Source organism: Phoenix dactylifera, chromosome 1 (genome assembly GCF_009389715.1).
Source record: "Phoenix dactylifera cultivar Barhee BC4 chromosome 1, palm_55x_up_171113_PBpolish2nd_filt_p, whole genome shotgun sequence".
NCBI classification, from domain to species: Eukaryota; Viridiplantae; Streptophyta; class Magnoliopsida; order Arecales; family Arecaceae; genus Phoenix; species Phoenix dactylifera.
The window spans coordinates 15,273,974-15,297,770 of record NC_052392.1 but is presented as its reverse complement, the minus strand read 5'-3'; the positions used below and the strand labels follow the sequence as shown (position 1 = coordinate 15,297,770).

The 23,797-nt window shown below is 45.9% G+C and overlaps 1 protein-coding gene across 2 annotated transcripts; it reads left to right on the top strand.

The window, feature by feature from the left end:
- The first annotated feature begins 685 nt into the window (after positions 1 to 685).
- LOC103703656 (aspartate aminotransferase, chloroplastic-like) lies at positions 686 to 21,883 on the top strand. 2 transcript variants are annotated; one of them, XM_026803223.2, is made up of 12 exons: positions 686 to 834; positions 922 to 992; positions 1,102 to 1,149; positions 17,640 to 17,834; positions 18,024 to 18,062; positions 18,156 to 18,245; positions 18,349 to 18,457; positions 18,577 to 18,686; positions 19,284 to 19,427; positions 19,495 to 19,661; positions 19,775 to 20,039; positions 21,752 to 21,883. In XM_026803223.2, the coding sequence occupies exons 2-12, from the start codon at positions 927 to 929 to the stop codon at positions 21,866 to 21,868; spliced, it is 1,350 nt and encodes a 449-aa protein (XP_026659024.1). In that variant the 5' UTR covers positions 686 to 834; positions 922 to 926; the 3' UTR covers positions 21,869 to 21,883. The 2 variants fall into 2 exon arrangements, with proteins under 2 accessions (XP_026659024.1, XP_008784801.2); XM_008786579.4 differs by lacking the exon at positions 21,752 to 21,883 and adding an exon at positions 20,236 to 20,629 and having other exon boundaries at positions 687 to 834.
- Positions 21,884 to 23,797: the final 1,914 nt, after the last annotated feature.

Sequence of the window (23,797 nt, the reverse complement as noted above, 5' to 3'; positions counted from 1 at the left end):
TTTTCTTGACCATTATATCGGTTTCTTCCCATTTCAGTTGTCTCCTTTCACGTTTTATCTTAGTTGTAACTTTTCTCTCGTGTACATCACATGACATTTTTTTTCTCTATTTAATTGTAGCCATTAATTGCAATTAATTATATTTCTTTTCTGTGGTAAAAATTAATCATATTTCATTTCGTGCGTATTTTATCTATTAAGATATGGACAACTTATTTGTAGCCCATAGGATATATATATATATATATATATATATATATATATATATATATATATATTTTTTTTTTTTTTATATCGACGACTTTTTTTTTTTTAAATACCACCAACTCACAAGAGTCTCGCGTTCAACGCTTTACGCAACACCATTTTATTTTCTTTATTGTCGTTCGTTCGCCGCCCAACGTTTTGCCATCTACGGCTGGACGCGGAGAAACCATTCGAATCCTGAGTGTGCCTCCTCACCGCCGGTGTCCTTATCCTCCTCCACGATCGAATGGATCCCTTTCCTACTTCGGAAAAATCACGGTGAGATCACAGCCGCCCATCCACATGATATACGATGGACCGTCGCCATTTACCAAACGATTGGCTGTGATGTTACGCTTGTCTCAACTTCCGGAAAGAAGGCCCCTGTTTCTTAAAGCTACCGCGAAACACGGGATCCGTATGCCTATGACGGAGTACGAAGCCCGTGGCCCTCCGATAGGCAACCAGCTGCCATTCTCTCCGCAACGCTATATAGGCGTCGCCAGTGATCTTATCGCTCGCAAGATCCCTCCCTTGCTCAGCCTTGGTGTCAATTAGGGTTTTTGATTTTGTGGGTCTTTAGATCAGGTATCGTATCGATTTCGAGTTTCGCGATTTCTCTGGTCTTTTTTTCAAGATCAGTTATTTTTAATTTCTTGTTAAATTCTTCTTCAGATCGAATGGCTTCATCAGTGGCGCCTCTCGCGCTCTCCGCCTCGGCGGCGGCCATCCGGGAAAACCCAAAGGTTTTGATTTCTTTTCTTGTTCTAAATTTCTTTTCACGTTGATCTTGTCGTTTTGAATTCCAATATCTTTATTTGGTTGCTCGAATGAGAGAATTGTGTCATTGAGCAGCGGATTGGAGTCGGGAAGAGGGGCGGCAATCTCTTTTTTAAGGGAAAGGTAACTTTTTTAAATATTTGTTGGTGTTTCTATGGATTTCATTCAAGATTTTTTTTTTTTTAAAAATAAATTCCTGCTGGTTGTGGTACGAGTGTCTTAATATCAGTAATTTGTTCTCATAGGGGGATGCTTCAATGAATAGGTTGGAAAAATTAAAAGTATTTGCCTGCACGCTTTAGTGTTAAGAGAAACTGTTACCCGTTTGTTCATTTACCATTATCCTTTTTTATTTTTGCATTATAGCTATTAATGATTGACGGAATTATATGTTAAGGCCTCTTCTAGGTTTGAAAGTGTCTAAAGTTGCCACTTCATTGGACTATAATATTTTAATTGCGTTTTTAATTTTTTGAAGCATATACTGTTATCCAGGTATACCTGTTAATGAACAACACGTTAAGTGTATTATTCATGATGATCTATAAATAACTAGAAAAAAGGGTGAGCTAGACTGGTCTTCATCTCAGCAAACAGTAACTGAATATAAGCAAATTAGACGATAAAACATGTCCAAGTTTCTATGCAGCTTCACAAACTAGTTACTTGAGCCTTAGGCAAGCAATTATTAGCCATGCTATCATTTTAGCAATTGATAACTTTAGGCAATGATTGGCAACTCTGTTCTGGTGGGGTTGAATGAGTTTTGATTTTGGTTGTTTTGCCTCTTATTTTGCTATTTTAACTGAGGAATGTTAAATGTGCTATAAAAGTTTTAAAGAAAAATTCTTTATAGAAAAAGGGGCTAAGAAAATGTATCAGAATTATCCCAGAGCATATTGTCTCTGTTGGATTTTCAGGTGTATATTCAACTCATTTTGGGCCAAAGCTATCAAATAATACTTTTTTGAACTCAACATATTGGAATTCATGTTTGCAGAGTGTAACACATCATTACATCTGCTGATGTCATTTGGTGACAATTTGAGACTGTGAGAATAAAAATATATGGGAAATTTGAGGTCAAGTTTTACAACTTTACACTCAAATCTAGTGAATGTACTCTTCAGAAGGCCCTACTTGATAAACCTCTATCCTCATATTTTCGCTCGTGGAACTTACAAGCACCCAGAAAGTCCCTTAAGCCTTAAAAAAATGCCTATTGCTATATACAAAATATAAATGCTTCAATGCTTTTAGAACTTGAAAATTCCATGTCGAGTTTGAGCAAAATGCTTCTTGGAGGTTGAATTTATTCCTCGTGAGTAAGCTTCTGTTCTCTTAACTCCAAAATGGAGAAATTACATAAAAAATGGCATTAATTACTTGAATATAAAGATTTTAAGATGATCTATATTGGCCAAACACTACTTGGGACTACCAAGACCAATAAAACAGTCATTATTTTGGATTTAGTTCAGATGGAATTGGAACTTTCTGGCCAAACTCTTGTAATCCCTATGATTTGCATTGATAACTTGAGGCAAAAAGGCCTTTCATTACCTATAAGCACTTATGTCATCCAACATTGGTTTTTTTTTTTTTGCATGATTTTGTGGCCTACCATCACAGGAACATCTTAATTTGTTCTCTTCAGAGATAGATAGATAGAGAGAGAGAGAGAGAGGTTGAAGTATTGGTCATATCTGATCCAATGTTATTTTGTCTAGACTGATGACTACCACATTATATCACAGTAGTATACATGACTGTTAGAGAAACAATGATTAGTTTGTGGTTCAGGATTACTGATGTTATTTTGGCTAACAGCATACGTGAACACATCACTTAATAGGTGATAGACAACATATTTTTTATTTTGGTGTATCGGTGTCTTCCTACATACGGCCATGAGTACGCCCGGAATAGTCACCGTACAAAATACGCTCTAGTGCCGATGGCACATGCTCCAATGCCCCCCAAGTGACGGCTCCAGAATGATGTGCTGCGAAGGAAGCGACTCAGTCCGCCACGCTGTTCGCCTTTCGAAGTACATGTAAACTACATATGTTGATCTTGAACTTGTACTGGATTCATTTTAATGTTGTCCCTTTTTTCTCTTCTATTTGAACAATGGGGAATACTTTGATGAATGGCCTTTAACATATGTTCTCACTGGATTATATTATTGTTCTTGGTTTTATTTTCAAGAAATCAATGGTTCAAGCATATCTCAAGACACATTCTAATATTCTAGTAAATGCGACTTTAATACATCCTACTTGCTTTTATTTCTTGTTCACTTTTATTTTGTCCGTTGATTATCAACTTTCACTATCTGGAAATACAAAAACTCGTTCTTCAGTTTTAACTTCAATTAAATCATTTTTCATAGGTATTGGAAACTCATCTTAGAACATTTTGAGATCTATGGAACTTTTTAAGAATGCTAATTCTCTTGGTTCCTGTACAACTCCATCCAAGATATTGGAAAACCATATAGGATACTACTACTTATGTTTCAATTCACTCTGTATATATATGCATTTGTGCTCTCTTACTTTAACAGGATGCTGAAAGAACTTTTTATCTCGATGGCTACAGTTTATCACAATAATGTGTTGAAGATGATGAGTAATTATTTTTGGTTATTGTCTTATGAGTTAAATTTTAAGTGATTGTAATTTCATATATCTGAACATCATGAGATGCCATTTAAAAACTTAATAAATGTGATAAGACATAATTCTCTAGGTGTAAACAGGTTCTCATTGTTCTCTTCGTGTAAATAGGCATGCAATATTTGCATCAGAAATTACATCTAATTCTTAGTTTGTGGTTTCCTTATAGGCAACATTATCTTCTATCTTGCAGTGTATCTAAACCTGAACAGTGGGTCCATCTAATAGATCTTCAAAGTCATAAAAAAATAACTTAAAATTTCTCAACTTCTTGTATGTTCTGACAAGCTGTGATAATGATGCGAACTTGATATCAAACTATATATATATATATATATATATATATATATATATATATATATATATATATATAACATTTTTACAGCAAAAAAGACAGTTATAATTTTTGTAGATTTTTGTTTTTCTTGAGTTAAAGTAGCTTTGGTCAAAAATGTGCTCTCTTTTTCTGTGTCATAAATTTATTCTGCATTAGTTACTTAAGTTCATATTGTGGAATATCTGAATAGCCATAATATTTTGAAAGGTTGTGCACCTGATGTCAACCTCAATCACCAAAATCAGCCATGTTATGTACGAGCTTGAGGAGGTAAATTCTGGGTAAAACCAGGAAGGGTTGGATGTTAAACCACATGAAATGATTTTAAATTCCTGAACAAAGCAAATGAGGCAGTGCACCAGTTGGCCATATGCTAGTTTTTTGCATAAAGAAATCGACCCTCCAAAATTTAGATAGACTTTATGAAAGTTTAGATGAAGAGGGAACATGTTAACTTTTAACAAGAGGAAAAATATTCCTCTCTAAGAACGATTTCTAGAGGGTTGATAATAGGTTACAACTGGCCATAAATTTGCTAAATCCTTCCTTGAAACCTTTGCTATAATCAACCACATATCTGATGGAAGAGACTTGACTGATGATACTTGATGGGGGGCAAAATGGATTGTCCTGCTCACTACAATAGGGCCATCCAATTTTAGCCAAATAAACCTCAGCATCGGTTGAGCCGGGCCTCGATCTCGCTAAGAGTCAATCCGAGCTCGGACTTCGTCGAGAGCTCAGCCGACCTCAGACGGGTCTCTTCGCTGCTACGATTTGCGTCAACCTTTTTCTGATGCTCATAGCAACGACCCGAGCCTGAGCTCGGGACGCCCAACTGATCGGATTATGAACCCAAGGGCTCCTTCGACCATGGGTATATTCGCCGACGCGCTCCGATTGAGCTCGGGGCGCCCCCTTTATGCTCGCCAATGTGCCCTGGCCAAGCACGGGGCGCGTTTATATTCGCCGATGCGCCCTTGCGAGCCCGGGGCGCCCTTATATTTGCTGACGCGCCCCGACCGAACTCGTGGTGCCTTATCCAATAACGCACCCCAACTCTCGGGCTCGGGGCGCTCTACCGAGCACACCTCGGAATCAGGGATGCTAGGCCGACCTCAGTATCCGACAAGCCGACCTCGCCAAATATATGATGCGACCTCTCACTGAGCTCGGTCTTGCCTACGGCCACATTCATGAGCCTGCCCACGCTCGCCTACGTGGCCGTACATTGCAACGCTTCCGCGCCATGCTTTGCTTGCTGGCTAACGCCAGTCAAGGACAACGCCATACTGCTTCAGCCATACCCTGCTACAATTGTCAACGCCCTACCGTTCACAAGAACGGACTGTACCGTGCGCCTCAAGCAAGCTCTAGCTACGTGTCATCTGGCTTGAAGCCGTCTCCTCTCATGATGAGAACGGGCCATACCTCCGCTACCTGGGCACCTCTACAGGGACTATAAATAGACCCATCGGGCAACGCATAGGGGACTTTTGATCCATTTGAGATCCACTCTAACTTGAGCGTCGGAGAACCCTCACCGGACTACCGGTGAGGCTTTGTGCACGTACGCCATCACGCAGGAGGTGGCTCACCCTCTTCCTCAACATTTTGATAGCTCCTTCGACTCCTCCGGTGTGGTCACCGTCGGGCCAAATTTGAACCATAATATTTGGTGCTAGAAGGAGGGCTAGAGTCGTGATCATGAGCTTAAGGAGTCATGGAGCCCCAGGCAACCGGGTACCAACGCCCAACCACTCCCTTCAAAGTCCACCCCCTGCAGCACCTGCACCAGCGGATCAGATTCCTCATGTCCAGCCAGAGCAATTTGATTTGCTTCTTCAGCAGGTCCAAACACTGGCCGCGGCCGTCCAAGGCCTGTAGCGAGGTGGGGTCCAATCTGCACCCCCTCTTCGCGGGCGTGAGTCCACGGGACGTCACCCGCGGCGTTGTTCTCCTGCCAGGCAGCGCACGATGGACGAGGAAAGGGAGCCTTGCCACCATCAAAGCTCTTATCGAGCTCGATCCCCAAGTCAAGAAAGCTTGCCGCGCAGCCGCCGCCCTGAGAGCCTGCACCGAAGGCCGACGCCCCGATCGCGGGAGCAACTATCAGAGGCGGGGTCCGCCCTGTGCCGAGCTGCCTGTAGCGTCAATCAAGAGCCGAAGAGGCCCCGTCGACCACAGGCAACGACACCCCTACCTAGGCTCAACAAAAAAGTCGAGGAGTTGGAGCGACAGATCCAAACGCTTCGAGATCAAGCTCCGAAGTGCGACGTCGACTTCACAACCGAGTCTCCATTTCCTCAGTGGGTCGCTGATGAGCCGATCCCCCAGAGGTTCAAGATGCCGCAAATGGAGCCATATGACGGCTCATCTAATTCTCTGGATCATCTGGAGAGCTACAGGCCCTCATGACACTCCAAGGGGCTACAGGTGCCCTACTTTACAGGGCCTTTCCAGCAACTCTTCGCAAGGCAGCTCGCCTCTGGTTCTCTGGGTTGAAGCCCAGCTCGATCCTCTCCTTCGAGCAATTGGAAAGGCAGCTCGCCACCCACTTTGCTGCAAGCCGGCGTCAGCGCCGGACCTTAGACTTCCTCTTCGCCATTAAACAGAGGGAAGAACTCCTACCTCGGCTACATGGGAGGTTCGCGATCTTGACCAGTCCATCGCCATGTCGGCATTGATGACTGTAGCTTGGTCCTACAAGTTTCTTTTCTCCATCGAGAAAAGCTTCCCCGCCAACTTTGCAGAAATGTTGGCTTAAGCTTGGAAGTACACCAAGGCTGAGGAAGCCATAGCCTCTCGGCGCGAGGCAGCCGAGCAGCCTGCTAAAATGCAGAAGAAGCGCCACGAGGAGCGCTCTCGGCCAAGGAGCAAATCTCCCCAGCGCGAGAAGAATCCTCCTCGGCCCAGGAGCCCGGTTCGCCTGAGGTCTCCTTCCCAAAAGCTCAGTAAATACACTTCCATTCGGAAGTTTGGGAAATACACTCCTCACATCTACCCGAGCTGAGATTCTGATGGAGATCGAGGGTCGAGGCTACCTCCGACCCCCGCCAAAGATGCAGCTCTTAGCGTCGCGGAAGCGCTCAGACAAATACTGCTGCTTCCACAAAGACTACGGCCATGATACGGAGGACTGCTACCAGCTCCGTGATGAAATTAGGCACTCATCCGCCGGGGCCGGTTGAGTCGGTTTATCATAGGCTGATTTGAAAGGAGGGCGTCTGAGGAACATAACCATGACCCGAGGAGCAAAACAACAACCGGCCTGTTGCGGTCGTTATCCACACAATCGGCGGAAGGCAACCAGAAACACCTGAGGTGTCAGCCTAGAGAGAAGGAGCTTCTTCGAAGCGCCCGTGCACCGCAGAGGTCATCTTCTTTTCCGACGAAGATCTGAAGGGTGTTGAAACCCTCCATGATGACACTGTAGTTATTTTTCTTACCATAGCAAACTATGATGTAAAAAGAGTTTTGGTGGATAATGGAAGTTCTGCAGACGTCTTGTTTTATGATGCCTTCCAAAAGATGGGAATGACTGAAGCGCAACTTGAAAAAATGAGCACTCCCCTAGTTGGGTTCATAGGAGATTCTGTACCCGTCGAAGGGGTCGTCAGCCTACCAGTCATGGTCGGAAGGCTTCCCGAGAAAGCACTGTGAAGTTAAACTTCCTTGTGGTTCGGGTCGCTTCGGTCTACAACGCCATCCTTGGCCGACCAGGGCTGAACGCCCTCTAAGCTGTGGTGTCTACCTACCACTTGCTCATGCGGTTTTCCATAAGACGAGGAGTCGGTGAAATCCAAGGAGATCAGGCGGCAGCAAAGTAGTGCTACATGACTGCACTCAAAGGCAAGCAGCTAGCCGAGCTCCCTTCTCAAGCACTACCCATTGAAGGGTTGGAAGTGCGGGATGAACCAAGATAGCAACGAAGTGAGCCCAACGAGCCACTCTGCATTTTCTTGAGGGATGACCGACCCGAGCAGACTGTGCAGATTGGGTCTGGCTTGAGCCCAGAAATGCGAGCTCATATGATTGAATTTCTTCGGGCCAATGCGGACATGTTCGCTTAGTCGCCTGCTGACATGCCTGGGATAGACCCTGAGGTGATGGTCCACCGACTCAAGGTACACCCAACCCACAAGCCGGTCAGGCAGAAGAAGCGGAGTCGTGCAATAGACCGGCAGCAGGCGGTGACCGAAGAGGTCAACAACCTCCTTAAGACTGGCTTTATCAGGGAGGTCACTTACCCCGATTGGCTCGCTAATGTTGTCCTTGTGAAGAAAGCCAACGGAAAGTGGCGCATATGCGTGGACTACACCGACCTGAATAAAGCCTGTCCAAAGGACAGCTTTTCTCTTCCAAGGATTGACAGCTCGTCGACGCCACCTCCAAACATCAACTTTTAACCTTCATGGACGCCTTCTTCGGATACAATTAGATCCGGATGACACCAGAAAACGAGGAGAAAACCGCCTTCATCACTGACAAGGGCCTTCACTGCTATAAAGTCATGCCTTTTGGATTGAAGAATGCTGGTGCAACCTATCAGCGGCTTGTCAGCAAGATCTTCAAGGATCAGATCGGGCGGAATATGGAGGTCTACGTCGACGACATGCTAGTGAAAAGCCAGGCGGCCAATCACCATATAGCCGACCTGGATGAGGCATTCTCCACTCTCCGAAGGTATCAAATGAAGCTCAACCCCATGAAGTGCGCCTTCGGAGTCACCTCAGAAAAATTTTTTGGCTTCGTGGTGACACAACGGAGAGTTGAAGCGAATCCTGAGAAGATCCGGGCACTGCAAGAAATGACGCCACCAAGGACAATCAAAGAGGTGTGACGGCTCGTTGGTCGGGTAACGGCCCTTGGAAGATTCGTCGCCCGGTCAGCTGAGCGATGCCACCCCTTCTTTAAGGTCCTCAAGAAGCCAAAGAATTTTGTATGGTCAGAGGAGTGCCAGCAAGCCTTTGAAGAGCACGGATGCTACCTCGCCACCCCTCCTCCGCTTACAAAGCTCCAGTATGGGAAGGTTCTCTACCTATATCTTGCGGTCTCCCCAACCGTAGTGAGTTCAGTACTAGTCCGAGAAGAAGATAAATGTCAGAAGCCCATATTCTACACCAACCGAATTCTGCGAGATGCGGAGACTAGATATTCCAAGTTAGAGAAAACTGTCTATGCACTCGTCACCTTGGCCCGTAGGCTTCGACCATACTTTCAGGCGCACACCATAACCGTGCTGATCGACCAACCCATGAGGCAAATTTTGCAGCGGTCTGATCGAGCCGGAAGAATTGCAAAATGGGCAGTTGAGCTCGAAGATTTTGATCTTGGGTACCGTCCTAGACCGGCGATCAAAGCCTAAGTGCTTGCTGATTTCCTGATGGAGTCCACCTTATCGGACGACCCTCAAACCGAGCTCAACCAGGCAGAAGAAGATGCTCTCGGACAGCCATGGATTCTACATGTCGACGGCTCCTCGACCTCGAAGGGCAGCGGCGCAGGTCTCATCCTCGCCAGCCCGGATGGAGTGGTGGTAGAGCAAACCTTGCGCTTTGAGTTCCCCACTTTCAACAACGAGGTGGAGTACGAAGCTCTGATCGCCGGACTAAAATTGGCCAAGGAACTTAACGCCCCCGGCCTGAAAGTTTCCAGCGACTCTCAGCTCGTGGTGAGCCAAGTTCTGGGAGATTTCGAAGCTTGGGAGCCATCAATGATAAAATACCTTCAAAAGGTACGGGACATCACTTCAACTTTAAGCAACTTCGACATCCAGCATATCTCCAAGTCAGAAAATGCAAGAGCCGACCTCTTGTCGAAGCTAGCGACGTCCAGCTCGGTCGAGGTCCCTAAGAGCACCTTCCTGGAGTGCTTGAAGGCACTAAGCACAAAAGGCCTTGAGCTAGTACTGTGTGCAGAGACCGAGCCGAGCTGGATGGACCCTCTGACATGTTTCCTACAAAACGGAGTCCTCCCCGTGGACAAGCTTGAAGCCTGACGACTTGAGCGTTGGGCGGCTCATTACATCATATGCGAAGGCAAGCTGTACCGCCGATCATTTACATCGCCACTCCTCAGGTGTCTCCGTCCTTCGGAGGCAGACTATGCGATGCGGAAGGTACATGAGGAGATCTGCAGAAATCATCAGGGAGACCGAGCCTTGTCATAAAAGATTCTGCGGCAGGGATATTACTGGCCCACAATGCGAAAGGATACGGTGGAGTTCGCCTGAAAGTGCGACCGATGCCAACGCTATGCCAATGTCCAACGCAGACCTTCGGCGCCATTGACGCCAATCAGTGCCCCCTGGCCTTTTGCCTAATGGGGAATCGACACTTGGGGCCTTTTCCTCCAGCTACAGAATAACGAAAATTTCTCATTGTCGCCATCGACTACTTTACGAAGTGGGTCGAGGCAGAACCTGTAGCCCAAATTACCAAACCAAAAGTGCGGAGCTTCGTCTGGAAGATGATAATTTGCCGGTTCGGGCTTTTCTGAGTCATCATATCCGACAACGGCCGCCAATTTGACAATTTTCGGTTCGAAGAATTCTGCTCCGAACTCGGCATCAATCATCGCTTTACATCGGTGGCTCATCCTCAAGCTAACAGGAAAGCAGAAGAGACCAATCGGACCATCCTACAAGGGCTCAAAGTTAGACTGGACCGGGTAAAAGGGCAGTGGGCCGACGATCTCTACAATGTTCTCTGGGCATACCGGATGACTTTCCGAGTTTCCACTGGAGAGACCCCCTTCAACCTATCTTATGGCACAGAGGCGGTCATCTCCCTCGAGGTCGGGTTGCCCTCGCCCCGAGTCGAAGGCTTTGATGCTACAACCAACTCGGCACAGCTCCGGAGCAACCTGAATCTACTTGAAGAAACAAGAGAGGCTGCTCAGATTCGTATGGCGAGGTACTAGCGAAAAACGGCACAATACTACAAGAGAGGCCGCTCAGATTCGTCGGCAACCTCGTTCTGAGGAAGGCTGAAGCCTCCCGACCTCTGGAGCAGGAAAAACTCGCCCCAAACTAGGAAGGACCATACCGAGTCATCCGAATCCAGCGGCCAGGAGCTTACAAGCTGGAGTCTTTGGATGGTAATTCAATCCCTCAAAGCTGGCATTCTGGAAATCTCAAAATTTATTATCAATGAAAACAGCTTCCAAGAACTACAAAATGTTTCTGAAATGCTTCGACTAGTTTGGCATATTTTAGCCATCTTCATGGCAAGTTCGCGACTATAATATAATGACGTCCTGAATCCGATCTTGGGATGCCTCGCAGAGTCGACTAAGAGCCGAAGAGGCCCCGATGACCGTGGGAACGAGCACACCCATGATCTGAGTGGGGGGCGCTCTGCGGCATCAACGGGGAGCCGCTGAAGAGCTCCTCCAACCGCAGCTGTCTACTAATACGCCCTTGATTTGAGTGGGGGGCGCCCTGCGGCATCAACAGGGAGCTGCTGAAGAGCTCCTCTGACCCTAGCTATCTACGAGTACGCCCCTGATTTGAGTGGGGGGCGCCCTGCGACATCAACGGAGAGCCGCTGAAGAGCTCCCCCGACCACAGCTATCTACGAGCACGCCCCTGATCTGAGTAGGCGCCCTACGGCATCAACGGGGAGCCGCTGAAGAGCTCCCTCGACCGCAGCTATCTATGAGCACGCCCCTGATCTGAGTGGGGGACACCTTGCGGCATCAACGGGGAGCCGCTGAAGAGCTCCTCCGACTGCAGCTATCTACGAGCACGCCTCTGATCTAGGGGGGCCTCTGCGGCATCAACGGAGAGCCGCTAAAGAGCTCCCCTGACTGCAGCTATCTACGAGCATGCCCCTGAACTGAGTGGGGGGCGCCTTGCGGCATCAACGGGGAGCCGTTGAAGAGCTCCCGCGACTGCAGCTATCTACGAGCACGCCCCTGATCTGAGTGGAAGGCGCCCTGCGGCATCAACGAGGAGCTGTTGAAGAGCTCCCCCAACCGCAGTTATCTATAAGTACGCCCCTGATTTGAATGAGAGGCGCCCTGCAGCATCAACGGAGAGCCGCTGAAGAGCTCCTCCGACTGCAGCTATCTACGAGCACGTCTCTGATCTGAGTGGAGGGCGCCCTGCGACATCAACGGGGAGCCGCTGAAGAGCTCCTCCGACCGCAACTATCTACGAGCATGCCCCTGATCTGAGTGGGGGGCGCCCTGCGGCATCAACGAAGAGCCACTGAAGAGCTCCCCCGACCGTAGTTATCTACGAGCACGCCCCTGATCTGAATGGGGGGTGCCCTGCGGCATCAACGGGGAGCCGCTGAAGAGCTCCCCTGACCGCAACTATCTACGAGCACGCCCCTGATTTGAGTGGGGGACGTCTTACAGCGTCAACGGAGAGCCGCCGAAGAGCTCCCCCGACCGCAGTAACCTACAAGCACGCCCCTGATCTGAGTGGAGGGGCGCCTCGCAGTGTCGACTAAGAGCCGAAGAGGCGCTGTCGACCGTTCGCGAGAAGTGATGCCACGGCTGAGCCCGAGGCACAATGAGGTGCCAATTGGGAGGCATTCGAACTCCCTCGACCTCAACAAAAGTTCGAGTGCGGCCCGACCTTGGTTCGGGTACCTTAGCAAGGCTTACAGAAATCTCCAAGGCCGAAGAGCATCAAAGCTTGCAATGGCCTTCTATCCTGAAGACGTCCTAGAAAGCTACAGTACAAAAGCCAAAACAGAGTTCCGAACTCAATTTTTATACAAGGACTTGAAGCCGGCCTGATGCCCGATCTGGGCGCCTAAAGTGCGCCAACAGACGAGCTCGGGAGTAGCAGGCTCCGTCAACTCTCCAAGGCCAAGCCGGAAGTGAATGCCGAGCACAAGAACTTCGACGAACACCAACACGGCTCCTGCTATGCAAGCTAGGCCCAGACCTAAGCTACGCAGTTCGAATGTCGGTAACCGGACACAAAGCAGGACGAGCTCGAAAGCCTAGCCAGATTTCAAAGATAAAGCAAAATGAGCTCAAATACTTCATTGATATCAAAGGTACGGAATGCTGAAAGAAACACATACTTCATTGATATTAAAAGGGCCAAGGGCCGGGTACGAGAAAAACCAACCTTGAGGTCGGGTTGAATACAAAAGGTCCAAGTGGCCGACCTTACAAAAAGAAAAATAAGCAGAAGAAAGCTTAGCCGGCTCGGGCCACCTCGGGCTCAACCTCGAGGGTGGCCTCCACCTCAACTTCGGCAATGCCCTTCGCCCCGACCTCGGTGGCAGCCTCCATCTCGGCCTCGGCGGTAACCCCTGTCTTGGCCTCAGCGGTGACTTCAATAAGGTCCACCACCTCGACAATGGGCTCGTGCGCCTCCGCATGCTCGCTTATCTCGACTTCAACTCCGACCTCCGCCTCGGTGCCCCCATTCAGACATGGGCGCAAGCCGCGGAAGTCGACTCCAGGGCAGAGTTTCTGGGCCTGATCCTGGCAGTTCTCAAAATCCTGGATCATGGCATCAGTCGCCCCCTTCGCCAGCTCGTCCAAGTAATGCTCGGACTCGCGGAAGTTTTGGACGGCCCCCAGGACTTGCTCCTTCGCGAGCCGGTCGAGTTCCTCGGCCTTCAGCTTTAAAGCCTCAGCCTCGCGCCTCTGGTCAGCTAGTGCGGACTCCAGCTTCGAAATATGACCTTTAGCGGTCGAATGAGTCTGGAGGAGCTCAGCTTCCATCCCCTAGATTTGGGCGAGCCCGACCTTGATAAGAGCTTCGGCTTGTTGCTGCCCCTGCTCGGCAGCCGCCGACTTCTGCTCTGCCTCCCCTAGCCGCTGTTCGGCATTGGCAGCTCAGGCCTCGGCTTTCTCTCTTCGCCGCTCTGCGACCCCACTTCCGACCGCAGCTCCCGAATTTGCTTTCGGGAGTTGAGCACGGTGTTCGCCAGCATATCGACTAGATGGAGGGACTGGCGCAAGAAAATAGAAGTTAGCCGAGGTCAAGCATCCACGTAGAAGTGACATCACTTACCAGAATACTAGTAGTATAGGCCTCGTCGACAACCCCCATAAGCCCCAGCTCCTCCAGCTGAGTTCGGTCGCGCGGAAGCAGGGCGCATCGGACGAGCTCGCGGGCGACATCGCTGGACTCCAGCACCATGTCATCCTCGAATAATTGGTACCCGGGTTGGAAAGGCTTTCTCCCGGGCTCAAAGAAAATGGGACAAGCTTCGGGCGAGGCTGCGCCCCCAGAAGATGGAGCCCCGAGCCCGCCTCTTATCTCGGGACTCGATCGGGGCGACCAGACGACCTTCCGGGCACTCCGAGCTCCAGCAGGCTGTGCAACCGCCCGCTCCACTGCGCCCCTTTCTATGGCCTGCGGGGGTGGCTTGACCTCAATCGGGAGGACCTGCTCAGGCTCAGGCCGAGCAGGTTTGGCAATGACGATCCCAAGCTTGCGTCGTTTAGCACCAGAGCCCGAAGCAACTCGGGCTTTCTTCGTCTTTTGCTCGGACTGAGCTCCATCTGAGGCGGCCACTCTCTTGCGGTAATTTGGCCATTAGAGTCTCGGGGTCGAAAATCATCCCTGCAATTTCTGACAACGGAACTTAGTCAAAATTCAACGCAAAAAGGGAAGAGGAAGAAAGGAAAACGATTGCATCACCCTTACCCTTGGGATGAGCCGAGCTCAAGCCGACATTCATTAGGACCTCCTCGCTAAGCAAGTCGGAGAGCCCTCAAGTTTCTTCCAGGCCGAGCAGCGTGTCTAAAGTCGCCTGCTCGAGTTGTGACAGCTTGGGGAGTTTGTTATTAACGGCGACCCGCGGCGAACCCCAGGTCGGGTCAAACCCCCACAACTGCTCGGAGAAAAGAAAGAAAAATCTACGCTTCCACCCGTGGATGGAGGAAGGGGCGCCTCGGAAGAGCGTGCGGCTTTTCTGAAAGGAGAAGTACCATCATTCTTTGTCCGCGGGGTTGCCTTTCAATATGAAGCAGCTTCGAAAAACCTGGACCGATGAGGGTAGGTTATGTGCAAAGCACAAGATGAGGAAGCCAACTATCATCCTCTACGAGTTCGGAGCAAGCTGCGCTGGGACTAGGCGATAAGTCGCCAGGAGCTCGTTCACGAACCCATGCAGGGGGGAACCTTGGCCCTGTCCGGAGTGTTTCCACAAACACCCCGATCCGACCTTCAGAAGGGTCATCGCCTCGAGCCCTAGGCTCTGGGAGCTCCAGGTTGAACTGAGAAGGGATGAAGAACCAAGCTCGAATCAGGCCCAACTCCTCTTCACCTATGTCCGAGTCGATCCCATACGGATTATGATTCCCCTTGAGCTCGGCTTCCTTCGCTGGCGAAAAAATTCAAGCTCGGGGTGGGCCCGCACTAAGCACAAGGGCTCTCGAGGGCGATCCCATTGCCTTGCTTATGGAAAAACAAAAGAAAACATAAAAAGAACTCCTCCGAGCAACCGAAAAGGATAAAGACGCATACCTAGAGTTTTCACCGAAGAAAACAAAAAGAGAAAGCTCGCCGAGAGGTTCACCGAGAAGCTCCAAAATACTCCAAAAGCCTCTCAGAAAGCTTGAGAGCGACGACGGCGACCGAAAAGAAGAGAGAAAACAGAAGATCAAATAAAAGCCCCAAAGGTCTCTCGAAGGCTTTATATAGCTTGCTTTAACGGCTCCGATCGGCTTCCCCAAGCGACTAAGCAGCCAGATTCCACCACGCGGCAAGCCCCGGAGTCGTTCAGCAAATCTCTTCAGATCGCAGCACTAAAGGCTGATCATTATGGCGAACGCTTTCGAAAGACGGGACATTAATGATTGGCCCCTCGCATTCCACCCAGCAATGCCTTGAAAAGAAGCGCGCACGCAACACATTAAAGAGCTCCTACGGCCGCTCCCGCTTCGATTGATGTGACGGCCTGATCTACTCAAACTCGCCTTACGGAGCACGATCAGAAGTAATTGGCCCCTGATAGGGCGAAGTATATTCAGCTCGGTGTGCGCATCTTCGTAAGCACTTGGCTAAAATGTAGGACAACTAATAGTCCAGCTACTTCCTTTGCTCGAGCCAAAGGCCAACTCGACCTTGAAAGTCGGGGGACAAATGATGGGGGGCAAAATGGATCGTCCTGCTCACTACAATAGGGCCACCCAATTTTAGCCAAATAAACCCCAGCACCAGTTGAGCCGAGCCTCGGTCCCACTAAGAGCCAATCCGAGCTCGGACTTCGTCGAGGGTTCAACCGATCTCAGACGGGTCTTTCCGTTGCTACGACCTGTGTCAACCTTTTTCTGATGCCTATAGCAACGACTCGAGCCTGAGCTCGGGGCGTCCAATTGATTGGATTACGAGCCCAAGGGCTCATTCGACCACGGGTATATTCGCCGACGCGCCCCAACCGAGCTCGGGGCACCCTCTTTATACTCACCAACGCGCCTTGGCCAAGCACAGGGCGCTTTTATATTCGCCGACGCGCCCTCGCCGAGCTCGGGGTGCCCTTATATTCGCCGACGCGCCCCGACCGAGCTCGGGGCGCCTTATCCAATAACGCGCCCCGACTTTCGGGCTCGGGGCGCTCTACCGAGCACACCTTGGAATCAGGGATGCTAGGCCAGCCCCAGCACCCGACAAACCGACCTCGCCAAATATATGATGCGACCTCTCACCGAGCTCGATCTTGCCTACGACCGCATCCACAAGCCTGCCCACGCCCGCCTACGTGGCTGTACATTGTAACGCCTCTGCGCCATGCTTTGCTTGCTGACCAACGACAGTCAAGGACAATGCCATACTGCTCCAGGCATACCCTATACAACTGTCAACGCTCTACCGTTCACAAGAACGGACTGCATCGTGAACCTCAAGCAAGCTCTAGCTATGCGCCATGTGGCTTGAAGCTATCTCCTCTCATGATGAGAACGGGCCATACTTTTTCCACCTAGGCATCTCTACAGGGATTATAAATAGCCCCATCAGGTAACACCTAGGGGACTTTTGATCCATTTAAGATCCACTCTAACTTGAGCGTTGGAGGACTCTCACTGGAACTACCGGTGAGGCTTTGTGCAAGTACGCCATCGCGCAGGAGGTGGCTCACCCTCTTTCTCAAAATTCTGGCAGCTCCCTCGACTCCTTCGGCGTGGTCACCCTCGGGCCAAACTTGAACCACAACAATACTGACAATGATTGATGACCATGAAAACAACATTGATGATAGTGATGATGGAATTATAGAAAGCTGAGGAGTTGAACCAATAGAATATACAAGGATAGAGAGCAGAGTGAGATTTTATGAGCTTGTGCTGTGACAACTAGAATAAACCCTGACTTGGATCCCATATTGGATTGATCATGGGAGAACTTGGATAGGTTGACCTGGATACGGATATGAGAATGGATCTAAAAAAAGCTTGCTGGCAATGGGTATGTGTCCTTGGTAGGGATCGTGATGGAGGAGGATGCTTGAAGATATTTATGGATAAATCTTGTTGGTTCTGTTTAATATTGCTTTTTAAATTCATTATAGAACTGCTGATCGATAGGAATTTTTTGATTGTTGCTACAACCATGTCATTTTTATATTATCTATGCTGGGAGATTTTAGTAGTAATCAATATGTGCTTTGCAGGCTTTTGGTCGAGTCAGTTTGGCTGTTGCAGTTAATGTCTCTCGTTTCGAGAGTGTGACTATGGCACCTCCAGACCCGATTCTTGGGGTTTCCGAAGCATTCAAAGCAGACACAAGTGATGTGAAACTTAACCTTGGGGTTGGAGCGTACAGGACAGAAGAGCTCCAACCTTACGTACTAAATGTGGTTAGGAAGGTATGAATCCTGTTGATTATTTTGGAGAACTTCACCATGTAATACTTGGTGCACAAGACACCGCAAGCAGATTTTGTCATCCCTCAGGCTATGCTTTTCTGTTTTTCCTGTCAATTGAAAATTAAAAGCTCTGATTCCTTTGACCATCCAATATTAATTAAGGTAATTAATTAGTATTTTATTCTGCAGGCAGAAAATCTTATGCTGGAGAGAGGAGAAAACAAAGAGGTTATTTGAAACAGCCAGCTGAAGGGGTTTTATGGAGTTATACATCTCATTTGCTATTCTTCTCTTACCTTTGGGTTCTGTTTGATGATGCAGTATCTTCCTATCGAAGGTTTGGCTGCATTTAATAAGGTTACTGCAGATTTACTCTTTGGAGCAAATAATCCTGTCATCCAACAAGGAAGAGTATGCTGTTTTTTCTTATATTTTGATTTAATTTGCATCAAATTATGCAAATGGAGGAAATAGGCATGATTATTTTTTTCCTGCTATGGCATCTGTAATTCAGGTTGCTACTGTTCAAAGTCTTTCGGGGACTGGATCACTTCGTCTAGCTGCAGCATTTATACAAAGATATTTTCCTGATGCAAAAGTTTTAATATCATCTCCCACATGGGGTATGCATGTTCTCTTCCTAAGCATCTTTTGGCCTGCTGTGCTGTAATATCTCTTTGTCAGTTTGTCTACATACACTGGATCTGCTAATTTTTTTTCTTTTTTATTTATATGTGAACAGGTAATCACAAGAACATTTTTAACGATGCCAGGGTTCCTTGGTCTGAATATCGTTATTATGACCCGAGAACTGTTGGATTGGATTTTGATGGTATGCTAGCAGACATAAAGGTATACAAGACCTTGCTTTGGAGTCAACTGAACTGGGCGTCCTCTTGTATTCTTCAAGAACACCAATAATGATGCCCATTGACAGAGAAATTTTCCATCTTTTCTCGTGTCAAAATTCTAATACCCTTATTTGATATTACATTCATCAGTCATTTTCCTCCTGTATGTTTCTTCTTACTGATAGATCCTAAATCTATGTGCTGCCTCTTGAATCGTTCTTTTTCAGATGCCAATTTCACTTTTTTCTTTAATTTTTAGAATTGGAATATCTCAGTATCTTATGTTGCTAAGTTGGGAACCTTAAGTTTCAAGTTCCTGCTGGTTCTCAATTCACAGCCGTCCACTTCCATCTGCACCGGCCAGTTTTAAGTAATAATACTGTAAGAAGAGGTCTGAATTGATGTGAAGAAGTCTGATAAGATTTATTTAAATTAATTGATTACTTTCTTTAAAAACATTGCCGTGGTTGATGATTTCATTGCTTTGTAGAACTGATTTATGGTCTTGATAAGTAAAATTCCTACTTCCAAAAGATGAAATAACTATTTCTCTTAATATTTCCATCCAGTTTATTTAATTATTGATTTGCTTTTGTAGGCTGCACCAGATGGATCTTTTGTTCTGTTGCATGGCTGTGCTCACAACCCAACCGGAATCGACCCAACTCCTGAACAGTGGAATAAAATTGCTGACGTCATTCAAGAGAAGAATCATATCCCTTTCTTTGATGTTGCATACCAGGTAAAGCAGCTTCTATATGAATATTGTTTGCTTTACAAAATTTGTGCCTGACCTTGAAATGCTGCAGGGATTTGCCAGTGGAAGCCTTGATACAGATGCATACTCTGTTAGGTTGTTTGTTGAACGTGGTTTGGAGCTTCTGGTTGCTCAGTCCTACAGTAAAAACCTAGGGTTATATGCGGAAAGGATTGGAGCTATTAATGTTGTTTGTTCATCCTCGGATGCCGCAGCAAGGTACAATAAATGAAATTGCATGATTAGCAATTAGTTGGGTTGTTCTGTATGTGGCTAACAGTATACTCTGATTGTTAGTTGATGCAATTTCAATATATTCTTCTCACGATTAGGGTGAAGAGCCAGCTGAAAAGGCTAGCCCGGCCAATGTATTCAAATCCTCCTGTCCATGGTGCTCGGATAGTTGCCAATGTCGTTGGAGATCCAACTCTTTTCAATGAATGGAAACAAGAGATGGAACTAATGGCTGGGCGAATAAAGAATGTAAGGCAGAGACTCTTTGACTATCTCTCACAGAAAGATAAAAGTGGAAAAGATTGGTCTTTCATTCTCAAACAGATTGGCATGTTCTCCTTCACTGGCTTGAACAAGGCACAGGTAGACACACTCCTCTGAACTAAATGATATATTGTTTATATGTGGTTGGCTATAGAAATGAAGATTTTCTGAAAAAAAAATTTATTTTGTAATTCTGCACCATCTTCAGTTTACAAATTCTCATGACACTGCAAATCAGAATGAGCGGTCATATTGCCAGTATATTTTCTCATATTATCTGTTTTTGTCTTACCAGAGTGATCACATGACGAACAAATGGCGTGTATACATGACTAAGGATGGAAGGATATCTTTGGCTGGTTTATCTCTCTCTAATTGTGAATACCTTGCAGATGCTATCATGGATTCATTCCACAATGTCAGTTAGAATGTATCGGATGTTGAGTTGCTATATTCTGTATCGATGGCAATGCTGGGACTTTTTGATCTTGTTCCAGCTGTTACCTTGAATCATGGTAGCGAATCTCGCCGTAATTAGTTTGCTCGCTTGCAGCCATTTTGTGATGAGAATAAAATAGTGCATTTCTAAACAATTATTAAAGCATTTTGTGTTTGTGTGCAATAATAATTATAGCCTTGATTGTCTACAAAGGCCTTATTTTTTGGTAAATAATTAAGAAATGTTTCTATATTTAATTGTTTACATTGTAAGATATGGATATATGGCTTTTGAGTAGAGAAGATCGAGGATTATTGATGACTTGCTCATGGATTTTATGAATTTTAATGCTCAAAAAGAAAAGACGATGCGACTCCACATGCATGGTGGTGATTTGGTCAGGTGGATGAATGACTGGTAGTATGAGAGACGCATGTCTGCCTCAGCATAGGACTGCATTCTGAAACATAAATGGATAGACGCTTGCTCTTTCCAATGTAATTATGCTATCAATTATATTAACAAATTACATTTTTTTCAAAAGTGCTAGCTTACGAAGTTGGCAAAGTTTTTGGCAGTTGCAGGCGTCCTATCTTTGTGAATGGATGGGAAAAAAAAAAGGAGAAATTTTGACTCTATATAATAATAAAATAAACTTTATAAGTATGGCATATTACATGCATTTGAATAGATGCGGTGCACAGTGCTTCACAAATGCATGTATTGGAGGTTTAGGCTGTATGGTAGATATGGTAGAATGGACGAGATCATTATCAAGATCGTGTACTAATAAGATTAATTTATGATGGCTAACGTCGGTAGAACCACCAGAATGAATAAGTTCATCGGCATCACTTGTTTTGATATGGTTTTTGGATTTAAGTTGCCAATAAAATGCAAGAACCTGTTGAAAAAGGTTATGAGGGCGGCCATGGGCATTATCACAACTTTCGTCCCTTCCTCCTTTCGTCCGGAAGAATATCATAGATCAGCGGTACAGTTGCAGGTGCTAAGGCAACGACAGCTGTGACCAACGCAAATGCCACATTGCAGCCACTGCCTATGCAAAACTATTACTAGGCTGCTGTTGGGTGTTCATGAGGCAATTGGGGTGCCTGGAACACGGACATACTTGCCATTTATAAAACCATGCTGTCGTTGTAACCATACGTGGCATGATGGAAATGTTTAATCCCGCAATCTAATCACTCTCTCTGACAGCTAAACCTAAGGTTGACTTCGCTCGATTTTGTGCTGCAATCTAGCATCAGTGCACCGGGGCGCAATATACCTTCGTATTGCTTTTCAATAAAACATGCCAAGCGGATATTTGTACCTCGAACTGAACTACATCTGCTTCATTATTGTTTAGGGCCTGTTTGATTGCACCGAAGTGATCAAAGTGGAAAGGGATTACTTTTGGAGAAATGAGTTTGGAAATGTTGCTTTTGCTGGAGTGATACTTCCGTCTGAAAGAGGTGGAAACTAGAAAGCTGTAGTTCTAGAAATGGTTGGAGCTGAAGCTGGATTCTAGCCAGTCTAGTCGTGTGGTTGTATTGAAAGTGCTAGGATGCAGTCACCCATGAAGTGATCAGTAAAGTTATCCATAGCTTCTGATGGATTATGATGGCTAATCCTTGCATTGTATATAGAAATATTAGGGGGGAAAAAAGACTGTGATCCTAACCTTATATAACATTAGCTTTATATATAACTAGCACACTGCCCAGGTACATTAATGCCTCTGTCCAGCTGTAGTTAGGAGTTTTGCATCGCAACATGGGCTCCTCGAATTGAGAAGAAGATGTATAATCATTTTGGAATTACTTTATTGTAAGAGAGAATGAGACTGACGAGAGAACAAGCTATGACTATTTGTACGAATCAAAGTGTTGTAAGAGGTCATGGTGGAAAATCCCCCTCCATGTATTATTGATTGATAATATTAATAATAGCAGCATTCAAATTTCTCCATGATGCTCTTATTGTATTTCTTTTATAAATTTACTATTTTAATCATGTGAACAAATAGAAAAAAAATCTATCAATTAATAACAAGAAATCCTTGATCGAATATCAAGTCTATAGTAGCTACATCAGGGAGCACTCAGAAATCAGGGAGCATCATGGCTCCTGCCCTAAAAAAGTCCATAGCTGATAGATACAACCACAGCTCAATATGCAGTGTATACACACACACACGCACACACATACACATACACATACACATACATGTATACGTATATGTATATACACATGTATATATATATATATACACATATATATACATGTATATATATATATATATATACACACATATATATATAGATATATATGCACGATCTCAGGATAAAAGGTCATGAGGCTCCTGCAACTGCAAACTCTGGGAAGTCAATTATACACAGCTTTATTCTTGCATGTAGAGAGATTTTTACTGTTTTGAAACCGTGACAACAGGTTGCAATGGAGCAACCCCTTACTGTTGCACCAAGCCTCACCCAAGTGTTGATCTCAACATACATTGTAATATGTGCCCCACTAATGTGAAGGTGTTATTAAAGTAGCAAGCATTAATGTTTTCCTTCCTCTATCCAAGGTTTGAAGTTTTGGCCGAAAAGGAATAGTTTCTGCTGGTTCATGCCTGTTCCAGCGAGCTTAAGCCAAAACTAACTATTTTACTTTTTTTCTTTTTTCACAAATAAATATTTGTGCAGTGCTTTCTAAAATTCATTAACACACATTTACCAAGGCTCTAATGATCTAATCCATGTTATTTTAAAGAGATATATGTAATTAGTTTTATGTACACTTATTAGTTTATGCATGATTAAGTGATATATGATATTTTACTCCATATAATAGTAATTTACACGAAATGATTAATGCATAAAGCTTCAAGAAAAATGAATTGTATCGAAACTACTTGAATAATATAGCTATGACTCTACATGACTTAAAATAAAATAAAATGTCGTGAAAGAACTTGTCTTGATTTTTTTTGAATTTTTTTTTTTTTTTTTGACAGAAACTCTGAAACTTAGGCAAACTGTCAAAACCACCCGAACTGCCAAAACCAAAACTCTATGGAGTGAACCAAAACCAAAAATTAATCCATACAATTATGTAATTTTTCAATTTTATAGGAATGTTAATTTCAAGGATTAAAGTACTGCATAACACTGTCATCCTGTTCTGTAATGAAGCTGTATGTATTGTGGGTGCCATGCCCACCTGTGCAGTGTTGCATCGTTTGATGGCAGTTCTTGGCACACATTGGCATGGCAACATGCCAATTCAGATGGCATTGTGCCAATGCAACATTGCCATGTGCAAGGCACTGGCACAGTGTATATCATGTTATGCCATTCTAACTAGCATTTAAGTCTATAAATATACCTTGAAAACATATCAAGATATA